Below are 19,515 nucleotides of genomic sequence, written 5' to 3'. Positions count from 1 at the left end.
ATAAGCTACCAAATTGCCCCTGTAATGGGAAAACCCCTCAGTCTACGCTACACTTTATATTATTTTGCACTTTGTATATTGATATAAGGAAATTAATGATAAAACCCCTCTTTCTTGCTAATAGATTGTATAATTATAAAAATGTTTTTAATTATTTATGTAGCTTGGATAACATGAAGACTATGTGCACCGTTGTACATTTTATTGTATGTGCAATTAGGAAACGAAAGGAATTGGTGCATTTAGACACATTATCATATGAATGCACTGTTGAGGACAAATAGAGCTGTTATAACGTTTGTGTGTAAATTGTATTTTACAGTGATTTTATTTATATGCGATTTTTGCACATTATGTATTTGAGTTGCATAAGACTTTCCATACTACATAATTATTACATTCTTGTGAAAACTTATAATATGCAATCAGACTGAGTGTAAATATGAAATATAGACTTTCACAACTCCCTAGATTAATATATTGTATATAGAATTGTTTTAATACACAACAATATTGCTTGTATCTAAAAAGGTTTTTAGAAAAGTAGTAAATTAATTTTTTGTAACTTGTCCCCCGCTTATCTTGATTACTGATCATGTGGTTGCTTTGTAAATACTAAGGGAAATTGTCTGAATTTTTTTAAATTTACATATTGTACTTTGGATCAACTCAATCTTGGTTTATTTTAGAATGCTTTTATGGATGTATATTTTATTCCGAATAAAGCTGCTTTGAACTTGAACTAATGGTTTCATATTAGCATTGGGAGGTTCTACCACTGCTTTTGAAGGTAATATGTTAGAGGTAGTCATACTATTAGTTTTTGAGGATTGACAATGGTGCAGGGTGGCTCCCAGTTATGGAAGTTGATGTAACAATACAGTCAGAGCTGACTTTGACAATCCCACAGGTGCTTTCTTCCTCTACTTGCACCTTTACCTGGCCTTGAATGGGCTCCAATGTGGGGGGATTAGTATGATTAGTATGGGCAACAATATAGACTGGATTTGGAGGTAGAGCAGCTGGTACTATGATCCTGTATCTCTTTGGGCAGTGTAAATTCTCAGGATGCCAGTAGGCTTTGTACATGACTTGCCATATAAGAATCACAGGGTTCATGTTCAGAAAGCAAAGAGTTTATTACCTGGCTCAACATTCAAGCATTCTTCTAAGTACTCCCCTCTTGCACAGCTACAGGCTGAGATTTAATGGCCCTGCCTGTTTTTTTGGGGAGAGCTCCCACATGTTGATATTTCCAATTATTTTTTAAATCTTATATATGGCTGTGTTTCTTTAATTTACCTTTCATTTGTGGGGGCTGCTTTGTTTGTTGCTATAGCTCGAGTGATTGTCTTTGTATTGGCACTGTGAACATCCTTCTCACAGACTACCTCCAGTTGACCTGGGTCTCAATTCAGAATAAATTCTGGAATGAGAGAGATTTTCCATTTAAATTTACCAATCTAAGATTGTGAGTGATTTACCTGACATGTCCCTCTAGCTGTAATATTCCTCTTATAATCAATTAATATTGATTGTATCACCACCTAGGACTTCTCCTAGCTCAGTTAGGATTGCTGAATAGTTGCATGGTTGGATGGTTTTTCAATTATTCTACCACTACCTCCTCCATCTTTCCATTCTTTTACGGGTGGCAGCAATATGAGATGCAGTTGCCTGCATAACCACAGTGTGGGCATTTAACTTTGAGGTCTGTGTGGTCAAGGCCCACCCTATTATATCCAAAGTCCTGCATATTGTTTTCATTATAGGGAGAATGGGTTGAGCAGGTGGAGTTTCAGATGTTGCCTGATTTAGTTTGCTAGTATCTAATCCATCTTGTGACATGCGACATAGTGAGAGTTAAATGAAAAAGAACCACACAGTATTTATATAAAAATACTTCTATTTATTACCCAACACTCACTAGCACATTGGTACATCTCCCACCTGGAGATATCAAAACAATACGCAAGAATACTTCAAATGTAAACAGGTAAGTAGCAAAAATACAGTGGTCTCCAGGGGGAGACCAACCCATATACTAAGAAAGTGGAATGAGAACTGTAAAGGAGAATGGGATTTGGACCAGAAGACGCAGAGGAGGCAGGGATTCAAGGAACCATCCAAGGTAAATACCCAGGGACCTCAAAGAGGCTGTGTGCAGAGTGGGAACACAGTTGCGTGACCAATGGAGTCAGTGGAGAAGTCGCGGTTGCAGTTTTGCAGAAGAAGGACCCTTCCCAGAGAACCCTGAAGAATTCCTTTAGAGGACAGACGGTTGGAGAGTCACCCCACCCCTTGGATGCCCAGGGGTTATCTACACCAGGGAAGGCAGGTGCAATGGGGGAAGGAGATGTTGGAAACCTCCGTAGACAATAATTGAAGAAAATGCCTCTGGAGAAGACGGTGAAGAAGTCCAGTGGAATCCAAGGGTGGAATCCAAGGGTGGATTCTGGAAGTGAAGAACCGGCAAGCAGAGGGAACAGAGTCTATGCCACTCAGAACTGACCAGGGGGCACGAAGCCACAATGCGGTTCTAAAGAGTCGATGGTGACCTTATCACTGCAGCTGGGTATAACAGGAGCCGTGAATGAGCTGTTCCATGATGGATATTTGTGACCAGGTGGTCGGAGTCTGGAGGGAGCATCAACAAGCCTTGGTAGCCGCAAATGGCATGGAAGACGAAGAAGGAGCAATGTTGGGACCAGCAAGGTCCAAGCGACTTACCAACAGCAGGGGAGTCAGAGCAGGCTTTGAGCAAGCAGGGGAGGCCGCTGAAGCAATAGAAGACCCTCAGGAGGACCCACAGGCCGAAGGCATATGATTCGCAAGAGGACCTTGAGCAGCTCACCAAAGATGAAGGCCCATGGTGCAGAAGATGCAATAAGGTTGGTAATCTTGGAGGGAAGAGATGCTGGAGGTTAGAGCTTCTTGTAGCTCGAAGATTGCTGGAGTGCAGAGCCAACAAGCCTTGTCAACGACAAATGGATGCGGTGGACAGGGGTTAGGTGCCAGCAGATCCGACAAGGGATACTGGCCTCGAAATTACAGAGAGGACACATCAGGCCTCGAAAGAGTTACAGAACCACCACCTGTGTTGCTGAGCCTCAGGAAGTCTATAGTCTGGATCAGCAGACCGGTCAGCTTCCTTGCGATGCAGGAGAGTGACTCCTTCACTCCAAGGGAGATTTCTTTGGGTTTCCTTTATGTCCACAGATCTGTTGAAGAACCTGGAAGAAGCACAGGCACAGTCAACGAAGAAGACTTGAAGAACAGTAAGCCCAGTAGCAGCAGGAGTCTTCCTTGATGCAGTCTCAACTCCAGTTGAAGTCCACTGAAGTCCAAGTGCCCATACGGTCGAAGAGTGAAATAGTTTCAGGCTTGAGTCTTGTCTCACGAGAAATCTAAGGGCCCACCCATAGGTAAGCCCTTAAGTACCCTAAGGAAAGAGTTGGATCAATTTAGGGGTTCCCCCCAGAGGAGGGGCTGGACAGAGGGGAAGATACTCCCATTTCCCTTGTCAAGTTAGGTGCCAGAGCGGGAGAGCAGGGCTCCCTGGACTGGTTCAAACTGGAGTATGCAAGGAAAGCACCAAATGTGCCCTTCTAAGCAGTCTGGTGGTGCTAGCAAGCACCCCCACCCCAGCCCAATACACTAAGTCCTGTCTGGGAGGTGGTCACACCTCCCTGTGACAGGAAACCTATTGTTCTACCTTCCCCTGCTCGAGCTTGGCTCAGCAGCAGGAGGGCAGAACTGCGTCTGTGGTCGGCAGCAGCACTAGCTTGCTGGAAGACCCTGAAAAGCTGTTACCGGGAGTACAGGGAGGTACCCAAGAGAGCCTCCCCAACACTGGAATCTGTGTTGGGGTATGATTCCAACATGATTAATACCAAACATGACGAGGTTCAGTACAGCCACTATATATTTAGACATCTTGTAATAGCTGATGTCCACTATATGTATTAAAATGGCTGACCGCACTTACAAAGCCTGGAGAATTGACTCTGGGGTTTGTAGGGGTGTGCTGCTCATGCACGGGTACCCTTACACTTATAACCAAGCACGCTGCCATCAGGACTGAAGAGCCTGCCATAGGGGTGACATATAGGTTTAAAGTGCAATCACCTCAGATATAAGGAAACTTATATCTGTCGTGAAAGGTGCAAGCACCAACTCACAGAGGCTGGAACGGCAATCCTGTAGTCCACGTTTAAGTGGACTCTCATGGGTGGCAAAATACATACTGCAGTCCATGGGAGACCCCTGGTGTACCTATGCTGTGGGTACCTTAGTGACATACACTAGGGACTTAGAAGGATACACCAGTAGCGTGTTGTGGATGTACAAAAGTATTTACCATGGTAACTGTAGGGGATAAAGCACAGTGACTGGGGTCCTGATTAGCAGGATCCTAGTCATACTGACACCAAGCAAAAAGTGGAGGTAACGATGCTAGAAGGATCCTACCTTCCTACACAATCCCTCCTGTGTTCATCCTCTTTCTTTTTCAATTGAAAAATAAGTTTTCGCTTAGGCTGTCATTTAGATAAAAAAGGTCTTGCATTTAAACGTGATATTGCTGCTGGTCATTTTTCATGGTTTCTGAGCCTGGTGGGAATAAATACATCGCAAGTTTTAAATGTAACTGAGTGGAGACACACATTATTCTCTTACTGAAGAAGAAATATATTTTTAAATCAGCAGTTGCCACAAACTCAGGTATAGAGATTAAATGGACAATTCTCTTTCCTAATGGATAGCAAATGTAAACAAAACACAAGTCTTTAGCAGGACAAAGTCCAGTTTATTGATCCAAGTGGTTTAGGTAGACCAAAGTGCAACACAATGAAAGTGCAGCCAACATGTGTTTCGCCCTCTGTGGCGCGTAGGCTTGGGACTTTCTCAAGGCTGGAGGTAGTCTATAAACTTAAACACCAAAACACAATCACCAATTGTGCGTACAGTTTAAAAGTCAATATACAGAGAAAGGAGGCACATTGTATAAAGCATACATATACAGATGGACTGCACCCAAAAGAGAATGCCATAATCAGAAAAAAAAAATATTATAATAGATTGCCCCATAGTTCGCCTGAATGAGACCAGGTAACAAGGCGAAGATGTAAGAAATAAAGTTAATGACCATGAAGCAGCAATGTTAATAAAGGCAAACTAATCAAGATCATCAACATTAGAAACAACCGAAAAAATTCAAATTGCACATACAGATTGATGGGCCATGGTTGATCCAGTCTAGGATCATGTGGGCGTTGGCGAACCACGAATAGTAAATGCCACATGGTCAAAAAGTACACAGGAAGGAACAGTAGACGAGTAAAAAGATACAAATGGCCGATTATAGTCCAAGCACTTAAAAAATAATATATAATATTAGTCATGATGTGCTGAGGTCCCCATGCATTATGCACATAAGGTAGGGAATGGGGTGGTCAAGACACTATCCATGACTAGATGAGGGGGCATATTGTGAGTTAGAAGGTGGAACGTTATATTGTGCAAAATACCATATCATTACATATGTACATAAGTGCTAGTATAGTCTCGTTACAAATGACCATAAGCAAGAGGAACATTAGGTCTAACCGCACTACTGATGTGGATCAATTGGTGGGAATTGAGCCTTGTCCATTTAATCTCTGCACCACCTCTGTCGATCAATTTTACTTCCAGTTTCCTTCGTAATGGGTTGCAGCCTTCCCACTTCTGGACCTTTGGCTCACAGCAAAAAAGACCTCATTGGATGAGGATGGACACCTCCGGGATGCTGAACCCCTTTCTATACACTACAGATGAACTCTTGTATGTCAGCTCCATAACTCCTGTCCCCATGTTACCCTTCCTTCTCAGCTTTGGTTCTCAAACTCTGACTTGACTGCTAAAAGCTAGGCTTGCATGGGGTCTGGCAGACTCCACTTAGACAATGCAACTTTATAACTTAGAGTAATGAATTTGTTGTCTGCAACACAAAGACAGATGTAGTATCATAGAAATGCATTGAAAATCCACATGTCTAATGAAGACCTTTGGAAAACAATATTTTAAACTTATATTTCTCCACTTTGACTGCATTGTATAATTCTGTACACATAACCTTTTGCTTAAAACAAGGTACGTCTTAAAATATATCAGAACACTTAGAAACATATTTTCTAATGTCACATTTTGCAAAGTAAATGCATTGCTATAATGATTTCTGAACCCCACATATGGCCAATGTAGTACATCCACATAGGTATGTCTTAAATGTACCACTTCTTTTCTGACATGGATTAAGGGTTTCTGCATATGCTCAAAATCTGCCATGTTTTTAAACATCAAAAATATTGATTCATAATCATGACCACAGAGCATCTCTCAGTGAACCCTCTGAATTGTGAAAAATTGATGGAGACTGTACAGAAGGGATGCACATGCATAAACAGAACGACCATAAAATTACAATTCGTGTCTTTTGAATGTGTTTGATTCATTTTGGAAAGCAAAATATGTGATTTCCAATAGAGACTGTGGGGTATTTGGATACTTGTTCAGTACTGCATTAAATGTGTTTGTTATTTCTAGTATAGTAGTTATTGTATTTTTCTTCAGCTGTACGAGACCTTCCCACAGCTGATACGCCTCCTTCCAGGCCCTCACCAGAAGGTCTTTGACCTCTTGGAGTTTGCCCGTAATTATGTGAAGAAGGAGGTAAGGGATCACCAGGAGAGCCCTAAGGATGAACACCAAGATTTTATTGACCTCTACATCGACCAGATCGAAAAGGTGAGTAGATGGGTGTGGACTAAGTGGCCCTAAGTATAGGATATTTTCATTGTGACCTTCTTGGGACATTCTTACTAATAAGATTTTGGATGAAGTATGCAATTGCTTCATATTTCCCAGGCGTTTTCACAGATTTTTAAAAAGAATACCAAATCGAAAAATCTTACCTTGATTTGATTAAACCTGAAATATGATCTTCTTTATACTAAATTCAGGCTTGGAACCCTGCCTATTGGGGCTTTCACTGCTAAGTAGTCAACTAAAGCAAACATTGGCCAAAACACCTGCTCTTTGGGAGGGCTAGAGATGTTTTGCCTCTTCTTGCTTTTATGCCTTATGAAAGCAAATACTCTTCCCATTGTTTAAACAATGTGGGGCTAATACCACTAGTGATGCAATTGAACTGTACAATCAGATTTAAATGCCATATATTGTTCTCCCAGTTGGAGCCTACACCGGGTCAGCATGGCTACTCACAAGGGGGAGACATGAAAGGACCTACTATTGGCTTCCTAACAATAATCATAATACTTGTGTTTTCTATGTACTTTGAAGTAGTTATGTTTTTAAGCTGACCTATTTTGTTTCTGCTTAGAAACTATGTTAGAATAATTTGTGTTTTTTTGTGTGACATTTAGCTGAATTAATACATAGATTTTTATCCCTTGTGACTATCCTGCAAATGTGGCATGGATCCTGACATTGAGAATTAATTTCCCTAGCTACCTTAAGTAAAGCTATTGCTACAGGCGGAAAATGCTTATATTAAAGATGATCATTTGGATACTCAGCAGTTATGTATGGATGGAGGTAATTGACAATTTCAGCCAGTTTCAGATAGAAATGCAAATGATATCCCATAGAAAATTTGGTTTCACCACCCCCAACCAGTAACCCAATTTCTTTCAAAATGCACACTAACACAGACCCCACATAAACCCTGACCAGGTCCCAAAATGAAACACCGAGGTTTACAGAGTTTGCAGTAGTCTAGTTTTTGACCAGCTAGTCTTCAGTGCTATTTTTCCTGCCTGGGACTGCTATGTTCAATATGTATGGTCCTGTTCTTTGTCAGTGTGCCATGTTTTGTTGATGTTGTAATATTGTTTTATGTAATGATGAATGTTAATTTTTTTAATCTTCAGTTGTTTATAAAGTGATTTCTGCCCAGTGCATTAGCTATTATTTGTGCCAGTGGACTGCAAATCAAATTTCCATTTTATAACTTTTATTAGTGTGGGTGGCTACTGTCGGTATGTCTAGGCCACACGATACCACTAATGTTTGGTGTTCTACATGGCTCTCCATGCATTATTACTGACTGATGTGTAATGTAGAGCTATGGCTTTTACAGCGCAATGCCATCTCAGTTGGCTCCCTGCTGATTGGTGAGTTGCATGCCTTTGTGGCTATTACTGCTGATTGTGCCTCACGTAGCTCCATGCTAATTAATGCTAACTGCTGTTTAGCATTGTTCTGTATCTTCTACCTATAATTAATGTCTCACGTGGGTCTGGGTTCCTTATAACTGATTGCTGCCTCACACCACTGTGCAACCATAACCCATGTTTTTTGTCTGGTATTTGCCTTGTATGCTTCTGTTCCTGTTATGAATCATGCTTCTGCATAGCTAGGCACCAGTCATTGCTGCTTGCTGGATTTACGCCTCTTACTGCTGTCTCATGACTCTGGGCCTAATCACGAGTGCCCAGGTACTTGGACCGCTGGATCCATGGATGGCGGTCTTACCGCCCCATCGCGTCGGGCCTCCAGATTACAGTGGTGGTGGTGGGACCGCCACAAGACCACCGCCACTGCCAGGACCCAGGATCCAGCAGCGGCAGCAGTACAGAAATCAGGTGGGAATCATGGAGGTGCCATTGCTAGCCCCACCAAGCAGATTATGACCTGCCTTTCCACCAAGCATTTCATGGCAGGGACCTTGCCATGAAATGCTTGGCAGAAGGGCATGTAAAGGTCCCCCAAAAAGGGCGCCCTGGCAAATCTGCACATGGGGTGTGTGCGGAGGCACATGATGTGCCCCCTCAAAGGTGTACAGTCCTGCGTGCACTGTGTGGCATGCACAGCATGGTGTATGCCACACTGCGCACGGACATGCTGGAGGCGTTGTCACATCACAGCGGCTGTATGCTTTGTAGGCTCTCCTCTTAGCCAAACTTGGTCATCTTCCTGGGACTGCCTCGGCGCCAGTCCTATAGGAAGACCGCCAAACTCATAATAAGGCCCTAGGGCCTTGCAACAGACTACTGTTGCTAATATTGACAGATGATATCAGATATGATGAAAATAAATCGATAGTGGGACTATATTGTTAGAGATTCCTCCACAAATGTATCACAAACGTAGTACATTTAAGATTTTAGTGTTTTTAATGCGGCTGGAATTCCCCCGCTGTGCAGGAGAATTTCACGCATGCGCGGAACGGACGGCCCCCAGCCGTCCTCCGCACACGCCCACCGTGACGCATGGAAGAGGTTATTTATACTGTGTTGTCTTTTCACTGTAGGAAATGCATTGTCATATGCCTTTCGTATGAATTTTTTAAGTGTTTTCACACTCTTTTATAGTTATACATCTTTTATTAATTTGTTTATAAATTCTGAATAAAGACTTACTTGGCTTTACGGACAGCTGAGACTTGCATGGTTGTATGTCATTAATTGACTGATGTCTTTTGAGGCTTTTGCCTGTTGGTGTGATTGCAGTCTTGCATTCCTCTGTGCATATTATTGCTAACTGATGTCCCTTGTGACTTGTGACTATGTGGTGTTTATTGGTGCTTGCAAACTCAGATTGCTGTATTCAGATTATTGTTCTTTGCTTTCTCCTTATTATTCATTGCTTTTTCACAGTGCCCTGTGATTGCTGATTACTATCTGATATGCCTTTGTGTCTGTATTACTGTCTCTCATGGCATTGTGTCAAGTATTCCTGATTGTTCTGTCTCATGACGCCGTAGCTATTGCAGCAGACCGCTGTTTTACGTGGCTGATACATATTCTGGATTTCTCCACAAAACATGGTCCAGAAATGGGTTTTCTACAGCCTCTGGTGCTATGCACTTAGTCAGTTTGCCAACCTGAGACACATCCCACTAAGCATTACTTGAGGGATGTAGGTTTTATCTAACAGTCAGTCCTCTGAGTTTTCACTGGGATTGTAATTAGAGCCTAAATCCCTTTTCAGCATAAATTGGTACACTAAAGAACACTAGGGAGCTATGAATATATTTTCAAGATTTATTAAGATTAAAATTATATCTTAATGCACACAATATGAATATTAACTATTATACAAAACAAACAAGATGGTGGCAATGATGCCTGTCAGAAGGCAGAGAAATAGAAAATATAATAACATTATGACAGTTATATGAGGCTTCTGTACATCAATGTACCCAAGCCCTACTTTCCTAGGCTAACTAAGCCAACCTTAGCACCAACAAGGGACCTACTCGAATTTTAAAAATGGTTTGCACCCAAATACCTTTTCTGAACAATAGAAGCAATGTTCAGTGAAGAAAAAGCAGCTGCTGTTTCTGCCTGCTTCTCAGTTGCTATGTCCTCGAGTCGGCAGATAATCCGAGTGGAGAACTTGATGTCCCTTCCTTATTGCCTTCAGCAGTGAAAGGTGTTTACGACTACTCAGTGACCCTCAATCTTGTATCCGTGGAGCTAAGTTTCTCACTATCTAATTATGCTTTGTTCCAATTTATATACTCTGTTGGAGCATTAGTGAACATTTTCAGAATATGCAGTTAGGGGTAAAGCCCATCTAACCTTTCACTAACTTAAATCCAATGAAATGTTGCCTATTGCTTAGAAAAAATATCTGGGAAATCATTATATCAATTTCTATAAAGCATTGCTCATTATTTAAAAACAATAACTGGAAAAACAATTCAAAAGGTGCAGAAATAAACATGAACGGAAGCTAAATTATTCCCTTTCAATGAATGCCAACATTACTATTCGTGCACTCATATTTGAAATGTATATATAAATAAACAAACATATAGCATTTAAAAGCGGGATACCTAGAATAGAATATGTTTGAGGATTATAGCATCCTGCAATGATAATGTCACCTATTCAATGAATATATATGCTTATATTTACACATAATACATGAAAAAACTAGGCTATTATATCTTATTTCTTTTTCAATTATTGTGACTGGATACAAACACATCTAAAAAATAAAGAAAGGAAAATAGTGTAAAATTGTTTAAAATATTTATATATATAAGGAAAAAGTTAGCAGCTTCTGACTGCTTCATATAGGTTCAATTTGGTATCAGAGCATATGGATATTTTCAAACATGGATCCCTGGAAAGAGAACAGTACTTGGATGAGACCAGTGATGGTTCATCAGTAATGAAGTGGAAGTGACCAAACATTTTCAGACTTCAATGCAAATTCAGGAATTTTCTCCAGATCTAGATGATAGTGATGTAGTTATAAGTCTCTTGAAAAATGGGGATGGCGAAACCACAGGTAAAAATTGTGTTATTGAATACGACGCTGAAGCGTTCTGCAAGTCAACGGCAATTGAATCTGAAAATGAAGACACTGTTGGTGGTCTAGTATTTACCATGGTCTACCAGGTGATAGCATTGTGATGCAATACACTTCATGCACTCTGATCGGTCAAATATTTCCTAAATTTCTAAGGACATTATTGATAGTTGTTACATCAGAATGTGCAGATTAAGTGTTTCAAAACAGATAATGCACCAGGAAGCAGGTCTCACTTGGGTAGTTTGAAATCTGTAAAATACCAATGTCCAGTTCTCACTTAACATGTTCGACATGTCCCCTCCAAAGTAGAATGCCATTGCTTCGCAATATTGTTGTGCAGTCGGATAGAATTCATTCTCATCCACATTTGTATCCATGTTTTAAAGCCAGCTAATTGTCCAGAGCAGATTGCTTTAAAAATATTGACTGTGCCTGTTGTGTTTGATGCATGGAATATGTTGAGCAATAAATCAACAAACTATGTCATGAACTGAGTCGGAAGAAGCTGTTGAATTTCAGATATGGATCGGATTGTTTAAAGGGCAAATTTTTCTACTGTAGAGGTTAAAAGCACCTCTTTCTCTGTCAGAACTTGAACAAACGTGTTTAATTTATCAAAGTGCATAATTTATTATGTCTACTTTTGGCAAAGGAATACTCTGAAATAATTTCTTCAACAACATTTCACTGTTGTCTGAACAGTAAATATATATAGGAAATCCACGCTCAACCCACTGCAAGATGCGTTTGTTATAATTAGATAGGAACAATTTCTTAGGCATGTATGATAAGAAGGAATAAAGTAGACAGGTGCTCCTAGGAGTATAAAAACAAGTCCAGACTTCAAAGTGTTACAAGCGCCATGCAAAGTGATAGAATCACACAGGCGTGAATGTCCAAGTTGTTTGGTGCATTCAGTTGAACTGTCAACATTTTCTTTTTTTCAACAGCTGAACTTGTAAGGAAATTTCCAGATATGTGGAAGAAAAGCATTGTGTGTTTTCTCATACTAAACCAAAGTGTGTTTTGAACAATCATAAACATGGAAAGCAGTGATTGTCAAGGAGATTATTCCATGCATGAGCCACATAAGATGTGGATCTTCTGTTAAAGGAAACAGAGTGCTTTCTATCTTTTCTATTAACAAACAATTATACAATGCCTTCTTCTTGGAAATCGTTTTTATTTTTAGGTGAAATTATAGGGGGAAAAACCCAGCTGATTTGTTTAAGCACTTCCATGGCACTTGATTAATTTTCAGAGTTTGTTATGTATAATTCAGTTGTGTTACTGCCTGCACCTGGCCCTGTTGTTGTTGCAAAAGATTCACATTTTCTTTTTAAAGGCTGAGAGCGAACTAAATAATGGTTAAGATTGTGTTTATACATTTTGAAAGTGTTTAAAAACCACCATTGATAATTTTAAATGTGCTCTGCATTGTTTCCTTGTCAGTTTCCCTAAAATCTTCTGTGGTATTAAGCAAATATATTAAAGAGAAAATATTGTGATAAAAGAATATCTTTTCCCAGAATGTAGACAGCAGGACGAATTATTTTTAACTCTATCATATATCTTTTTCTTCGATATAGTGGCATTAAATATCATTTTGTAAATATTCTAATTTATATTAGGTATTAAGATATTATTAGGTATTAGTACTATGGTAATATTTGGGTTTTTAAAATTATTTTAGTACAGTTTGCAATTTTTAAGGTATAGTTAAAATTTTTCTAAATTGAATTAGGGATTTTAAATTTAGGGGCCTATTACGATGGTGGACGGACAAAGTCCGCCCACCACCGTAACGGTGAACGGGACTGTCCGCCAGAGGTGCAGCGGTCCCGCGATGGCCAAAACGGGCCCCCAAAAGCAGAAACCGCATGCCTTTCATTGCCGCCATGAAAAGGCACATCTCCGCCAACATCATGATATGGATGGCGGTGTCTTGCAGACACCGCCACCAAATCATGCCCCTTTTCCGCCCGGTCGACGAGTCGACCGGGCGGAAAAGCGGCGGACGGTCTTTCCGTCTGCTGCGGACCCCTCAGCCATCCTAATGTGGCGGGGGTCAATCATGGTAGGATGTCGGGCCCGTGAACAAGGAGTGATTTGAAACTCCGAAATGCATAGGGACTTTTGTTGTATCAATAAACACGTCTTTTTTATCGAGGCCACGGCACCAGTGTGTTTTCTCAAAAAGAAGGATCTTGTACTGGATTGTATGGTGATATATCTATATATATATAGCGGCACCCACAAGGGTTTCATTTTAAAGCGGACTACGAGGACCATGATGCACTCGCACACACATCCACTGGGGCGGTATACTTAATTGTGTGCAGGTGGTCCGCTTGCTGTTGAGTGTGCCTGGGCCAGTGAACAAGGGCGGGAAATGCCCGAAACGCGTCTGGCTGGACATTTGTGCTCTGCATGTGCTTGGCAGAGGGTTTGTGCAACCATCAGAATAAATGGGTTTACTCACCGGGAGTGGTCTCTTCAAGTTTGTGGCAATCGTGTTTTCATGTTGAGCGGCCCGTCCAGGTCGCGAAGAGCCCCACTGCAGATTATGCGGGACAGCAGCGGCAGAAACAAAGAGACGCTGCATGTGCGGTGAGTCAGTTCTGAGGGCATGTATTGGCACGGACTGGATACCTTGTACACTGTGAGCGTGCCCACATGGGAAGAAGTGTTTTATTTTGGACATTCAGCGGCACCCACAAGGGTTTTATTTTAACCCCTTCCATGCGGCGCAAATTCCGCCGCGGTGCTGACCGTTTCTTGCGCGGGCGGGCTCATGACGGAACGGTTCCGTCATGAGCACAGCTCAACCGACGCTCATGACGGAACCGTTCCATCATGAGCACCGAAGGGGTTAAAACGGACTACGAGGACCATGATGCATTCGCACACACGCCCACTGGGGCGGGATATTTAATTGTGTGCAGGGGGTCCGCTTGCTGTTGAGTGTGCCTGGGCCAGTGAACAAGGGCGGGAAATGCCCGAAACGCGTCTGTCTGGACATTTGTGCTCTGCATGTGCTTGGCAGAGGGTTTGTGCAACCATCAGAATAAATGGGTTTACTCACCGGGAGTGGTCTCTTCAAGTTTGTGGCAATCGTGTTTTCATGTTGAGCGGCCCGTCCAGGTCGCGAAGAGCCCCACTGCAGATTATGCGGGACAGTAGCGGCAGAAACAAAGAGACACTGCATGTGCGGTGAGTCCGTTCTGAGGGCATGTATTGGCACGGACTTGATGCCTTGTACACTGTGAGCGTGCCCACATGGGAAGAAGTGTTTTATTTTGGACATTCAGCGGCACCCACAAGGGTTTTATTTTAAAGCGGACCACGAGGACCATGATGCACTTGCACACACGCCCACTGGGGCGGGATATTTAATTGTGTGCAGGTGGTCCGCTTGCTGTTGAGTGTGCCTGGGCCAGTGAACAAGGGCGGGAAATGCCCGAAACGCGTCTGACTGGACATTTGTGCTCTGCATGTGCTTCGCAGAGGGTTTGTGCAACCGTCAGAATAAATGGGTTTACTCACCGGGAGTGGTCTCTTCAAGTTCGTGGCGACCGCCAATAGGTGATATATATATATATATATATATATACATATATATATATATATATATATATATCACCTACTGGCGGTCGCCGGTAGGTAGTTATAGTTAGGACCAAGTGTCCATAGGAAGAGCATTTTGTGTTTTGCTTATAACTTTGGCGTCGTTTGATGAATCTTCATGAAATTTTCCAAACTAATTCTTTGTTCATATCAGCTCTTATGTGGAAAGTTTGGGGGTGATTCATCAAGGGGGGGCCGAGAAAAAAGGGGGGTCCCAAAACATGTTTTCTCCATGTTAATTTTCATAGGAAACTTTAGACAAGGCTACAGGTCGAACGGGTGAACGGAATTACCCCAAATTTGGCAGGGAGAAGGGTCTTGGTCTAGAAAGCATGCTTTTGGTGTAAATCCGTTCAGTAGTTTTTGAGAAATAGCGAAATTTACAGATATTGATATTTGGGAATTCTGCCATCTGATTGGCTGAGGCATTACGAGCACGAGCTTGCTGCTTATTGATAGGGAGCGCTGCGAGCGGTTGCAACTAGGAAGTGTTGGCCGCCATTTTGTGATTCTGTCTAAGTGAGTAAGGGTAAAAAAGGGCAAAAAAAGTAGGAAAGAGGACGGTAGGAGCACTGTAACCTTTGTGGGGGTGTTTAGGGTGTGCTATAGAGGGGGTGCGATGCAAACTACTCATAGCTACTGGTCTGAAAGTGCTGGGTACGGAAATTAGGTGAGGTATTGCATAGAGTCTGATGCTGCTAAGGTGAGCTGGTGCGGGAGTCGGGGATGAAAGTGTGAGCCTAAACTGTGTGTCTTATGGTGTGAAGTCATGTGTCCTGGCCGCTGTGCCACACCTGTCTAAGTAGTGTCAGTAATATTTTATACATAGTAGGAGGAAGTTTTGTTTGGAACACAGTAATTTGTATATGGTGCTTAGGTGGTGTTATACAGGGAGTGCGAAGGTAAATCAATACGGTATTTGTAAAGTGCAAACTACACAGAAACCGATAATTGATTGGAAGATAAGAAGCATTGGGTACTAAAAACTAGGGTGCATATTAGTTGCGTAAAAAAGCATGTTTGTCATTGGTTAATAAAGAGCAGTCTAAACGTGGAGTACATACGATAGGATGAAATTTGCAAAGCTCAACCAGATGTGCTACTTGCATTTGGAAGGTACATTTGTAACTTAAAACAATGGTGAAATTTTAACCCACAGGTGGTGTTAAATGTTCGAGAATATGCTGAAAAAGAAAAGGTTACGTTTAAAAAAATCATGAACTTTTAACCTGCAGGTGTCGTAGAATGTTCCAGAAAGAGTGGTGGTAAAATAGGTTGAACTTCTGACCTGTGTGTGGCGCTGAATATTAAGTAGCTTTTCAGATGCAAAATTAAAAAATAACCAATGGAGATAAGTTTTGGAATGTCGATGAAGGAATGAAGTATTCTGATTTGTTGTTTACATGTATTTATATGTGGAGCGACAAAGAAATTGTGCCATTACTGGTTTCATTCTTGATGAAAGCGGTGCATTACATGTACTGTGTGAGAAAGAAAGAATTGAATGCGTGTGTGACATTTGAAATCTGCATACCAACTATAAAGGTGAGGTAGAAATGAACAAGGTGTGTTATGTGTTCTGTAGTAGTGATTAAGTATTTGAGGTGATATTTTTAAGTTTGAAAGTATTTTTTATTTCAAAATAATATCCTGTTAGTAAAGTGTGGTGTTTCATATTGGTTATAAAATATGCATGAAGTTTGACCTGTTGTTATATAAGTACTTTATATATGTTTAGGAATTTTTCACAAAGAAGAAATGTCGTTTGTCATCTTTAAAGGACTGTTTGGGTTTCTTAATGTATTCAGGCAAGATAAACAAAATGTCCCACATTTGCAAATTATACTTTTTGTGGAAGTAGTGGGGAAGGGGGGGGGGGGGGTAGGAGATGTATGTGTTATTAAGTTAAAAGCGATAAAACCAAACCCAGAAATGTTATGTGGACAGTTTGTGGTCTCATTTTTGACAGTGAGAGGTAGATTTGAATATAAGTCTAGGTAGGTTGTAGTACTGTGAGGCCATCTACAGTGTTTGGAGATTACATGGAGAGGAGATGGAGATATTAAAAGTGATACGTTCCTTTTATATGTACGCATAGTTTGAATCATTTGAATATAGGTTGAGATATTAAATGAACATGGTTTCTGGTTTGCATTTGGGTATAGTTAATAGTTTTAGTAGTTTGTGACTAGTGAATAATAAAAAGGCAGATATACTAAAACATATGGTAGTAAACGTATTACTTATTGTCTGTTCTTATGAAATAGAAGTGGTTGGGGAGTGTTTCTTTAGAAGAGATGTTTTATAAATGTGTGAGAGATAAAAAAAGAAATTAAAATGTTCGGTATATTTTCTGTAAGACTTTCTTGACATTAGTAAAGTACATGTCATTACAAGTGATAGTAATTGTCAGGCTGTGTTCCTGTGCTGAATATACATAGGTGTTTAAGTGGTCCGGGTTTTACCGGTGCTCAGTTTCACTATCTCTTTTGAGACACTCGCCAATTTTTTCATTCAATTTAATGTCCTTAATATACATACAGTAAAGGGACGGTATATCAAAAGTTTGGGAATTACAACTTTGTTTACTCTCCCCATCCTCTGCTATACACTCTACAGTGTTTAAACGACTTTATTAACATACAGATGTATAGCTAGTAAAGGTGGTGTAGTGCCACTGGGACCATTTATAAACCATGCTATGGGATGGTTTATGTTTTACCCGCCAATTAGCATGTTTGAATACTTTTGGATGATAAGCGTTATGGAAGACACCTTTAGAAATTAAGCCCGAGTATGGGTATAGTGGCGCTACTAGGAATGGTGGCGGTTTCTCTTTGATTTCGTACGGTTAAGCAATGGCGGGAGTGGGGGAGGTGGTTCTGTTGGTGATTAAAACACAGAATTTAGTAACGTGCAGATGTCTAGCTACTAAAGATGATGTAGTACCACTGGGACCATTTATAAAGCACCCTATGGCATGGTATATGTTTTACCCGCAAGTTTGCATGTTTTAATACGTTTTGCTGATGAGTGTTTCGGGAGATATCTGTTGAAATTAAGCCTCTGTATGGCTATAGTGGCGCTTCCAGGTTTGCTGGGGCTCTTTGTTTTATTGCGTAAAGTTAAGCAAGGGCGGGTGTTGAGGTGGTGTAGTGGTACTGGGACTATTTATAAACCGCCTTATGGTATGGTGTATGTTTTACTTGGAAAATTGCAGGTTTCAATACCTTTTGCTGATGAGCGTTCCGGCACACACCTATTGACATTAAGGCTATGTATGGCTATAGTGATGCGAACGGGAGTGCTGGGGCTTGTTGTTTTGATTTCGTAAGGGTAAGCAAGGGAAGGGGTAGGAGAGGTGGGTATGTTGCTGATTATAACACAGACATTAGTAACGTGCATATGTGTAGCTAGTAAAGGTGATGTAGTGCCACTGGGTCAATTTATAAAGAGCTCTATGGCATGGTACATGTTTTATCCGGAAATTTGCATGTTTTAATACCTTTTGTTGCTAGGCGTTCCGGCAGAGACTTGTTCAAATTAATTCCCTGTATTGCTATTGTGGCTCTACCAGGTTTGCTGGGGTCTTTCTTTGATTTTGTAAGGTTAAGCAAGAATGGGGATGAGGGTGGTGTAGTGGCACTGGGCCCATGTATGAAGCGGTTTATGGTATGGTATACGTTTTTCTTGCAAATTTGCATGTTTTAATACCCTTTGGTGATGAGTTTTCCAGCAGACAGCTACGCAAATCACATAACATTTCTGTGGATAACAAATCTTCATGCTGATAGACACTCGTGCACTGTGGTAGAAGGCTGTCAGCATTGATGGCAAATTATGAAACTTGGTGGCATTGTTCATTTAAATGGAAGCTTGGACCATTTGTTTGTTACTATGGTGCAGTGAGGGCTTTAAGTGGGAAAAAAACTGGGGGTGCTCTAAAAGGGGCGGGGCAAACCTGTTAAAGGGGTGTGGGCTATCGAAGTAGGGGCGTGGTCTACATAAAGATAACTAGCATTGTATGCTTAAGAAAATCCCCTCGAATTATCCTACGTTCGGGAAACACGCTCTTTAAAGGATTGCCCTTCCTCCTACAACGTGGCTCACGTAGCATGATGTCTCCACTTCTCAGTAGTGAGCAAAATGAGCATGCGCACATTGATGTGTATGCTCTGACTGCAGTCCAATTAAAAAAAAAGAAACCTTGACTACCTTTGAGAGGGCCAAAAATAGAGCCCGATAGAGACCAGTTTCGAGTTTTTCTGACAATAACTGCCGGTGCTCAGAGCCGGCCCACTTAAAGCCCTGTATGCATTCATCCTAAGCCCTGCGCCATCCAACCGTCTTTCAATTCATTCAGATATTCCTACCTACATACGTTACATACATCTGTCCCTGCAGTTATTCTAAGTATCTATCAGCCCACTCGCCTATGGTAAGCACTGTGCCATCCATCCAGTTATATGCCCATATATTCATACATACATCTGTCCCAGAACCAATCCTACGCATCTATCAGCCAACCCGTGTATCCTAAGTACTGGTCCATGCATCCAT

The 19,515-nt window shown here is 41.3% G+C and overlaps 1 protein-coding gene across 2 annotated transcripts in view; it reads left to right on the top strand.

Annotated features, from left to right (window-relative positions):
* Positions 1 to 19,515, top strand: part of LOC146786204 (cytochrome P450 2J5-like) — a 647,500-nt gene that overhangs the window by 229,729 nt on the left and 398,256 nt on the right. For both annotated transcript variants that reach the window (XM_085635780.1, XM_085635781.1), the window contains exon 5: positions 6,613 to 6,786. In XM_085635780.1, the coding sequence (XP_085491906.1) occupies positions 6,613 to 6,786 (174 nt within the window). The remainder of the gene's footprint in view (positions 1 to 6,612; positions 6,787 to 19,515) is intronic.

Source organism: Triturus cristatus, chromosome 11 (genome assembly GCF_964204655.1).
Source record: "Triturus cristatus chromosome 11, aTriCri1.1, whole genome shotgun sequence".
NCBI classification, from domain to species: domain Eukaryota; kingdom Metazoa; phylum Chordata; class Amphibia; order Caudata; family Salamandridae; genus Triturus; species Triturus cristatus.
Note: the sequence above shows the minus strand (reverse complement) of the source record. Positions and strands in the feature narration are given on the sequence as shown.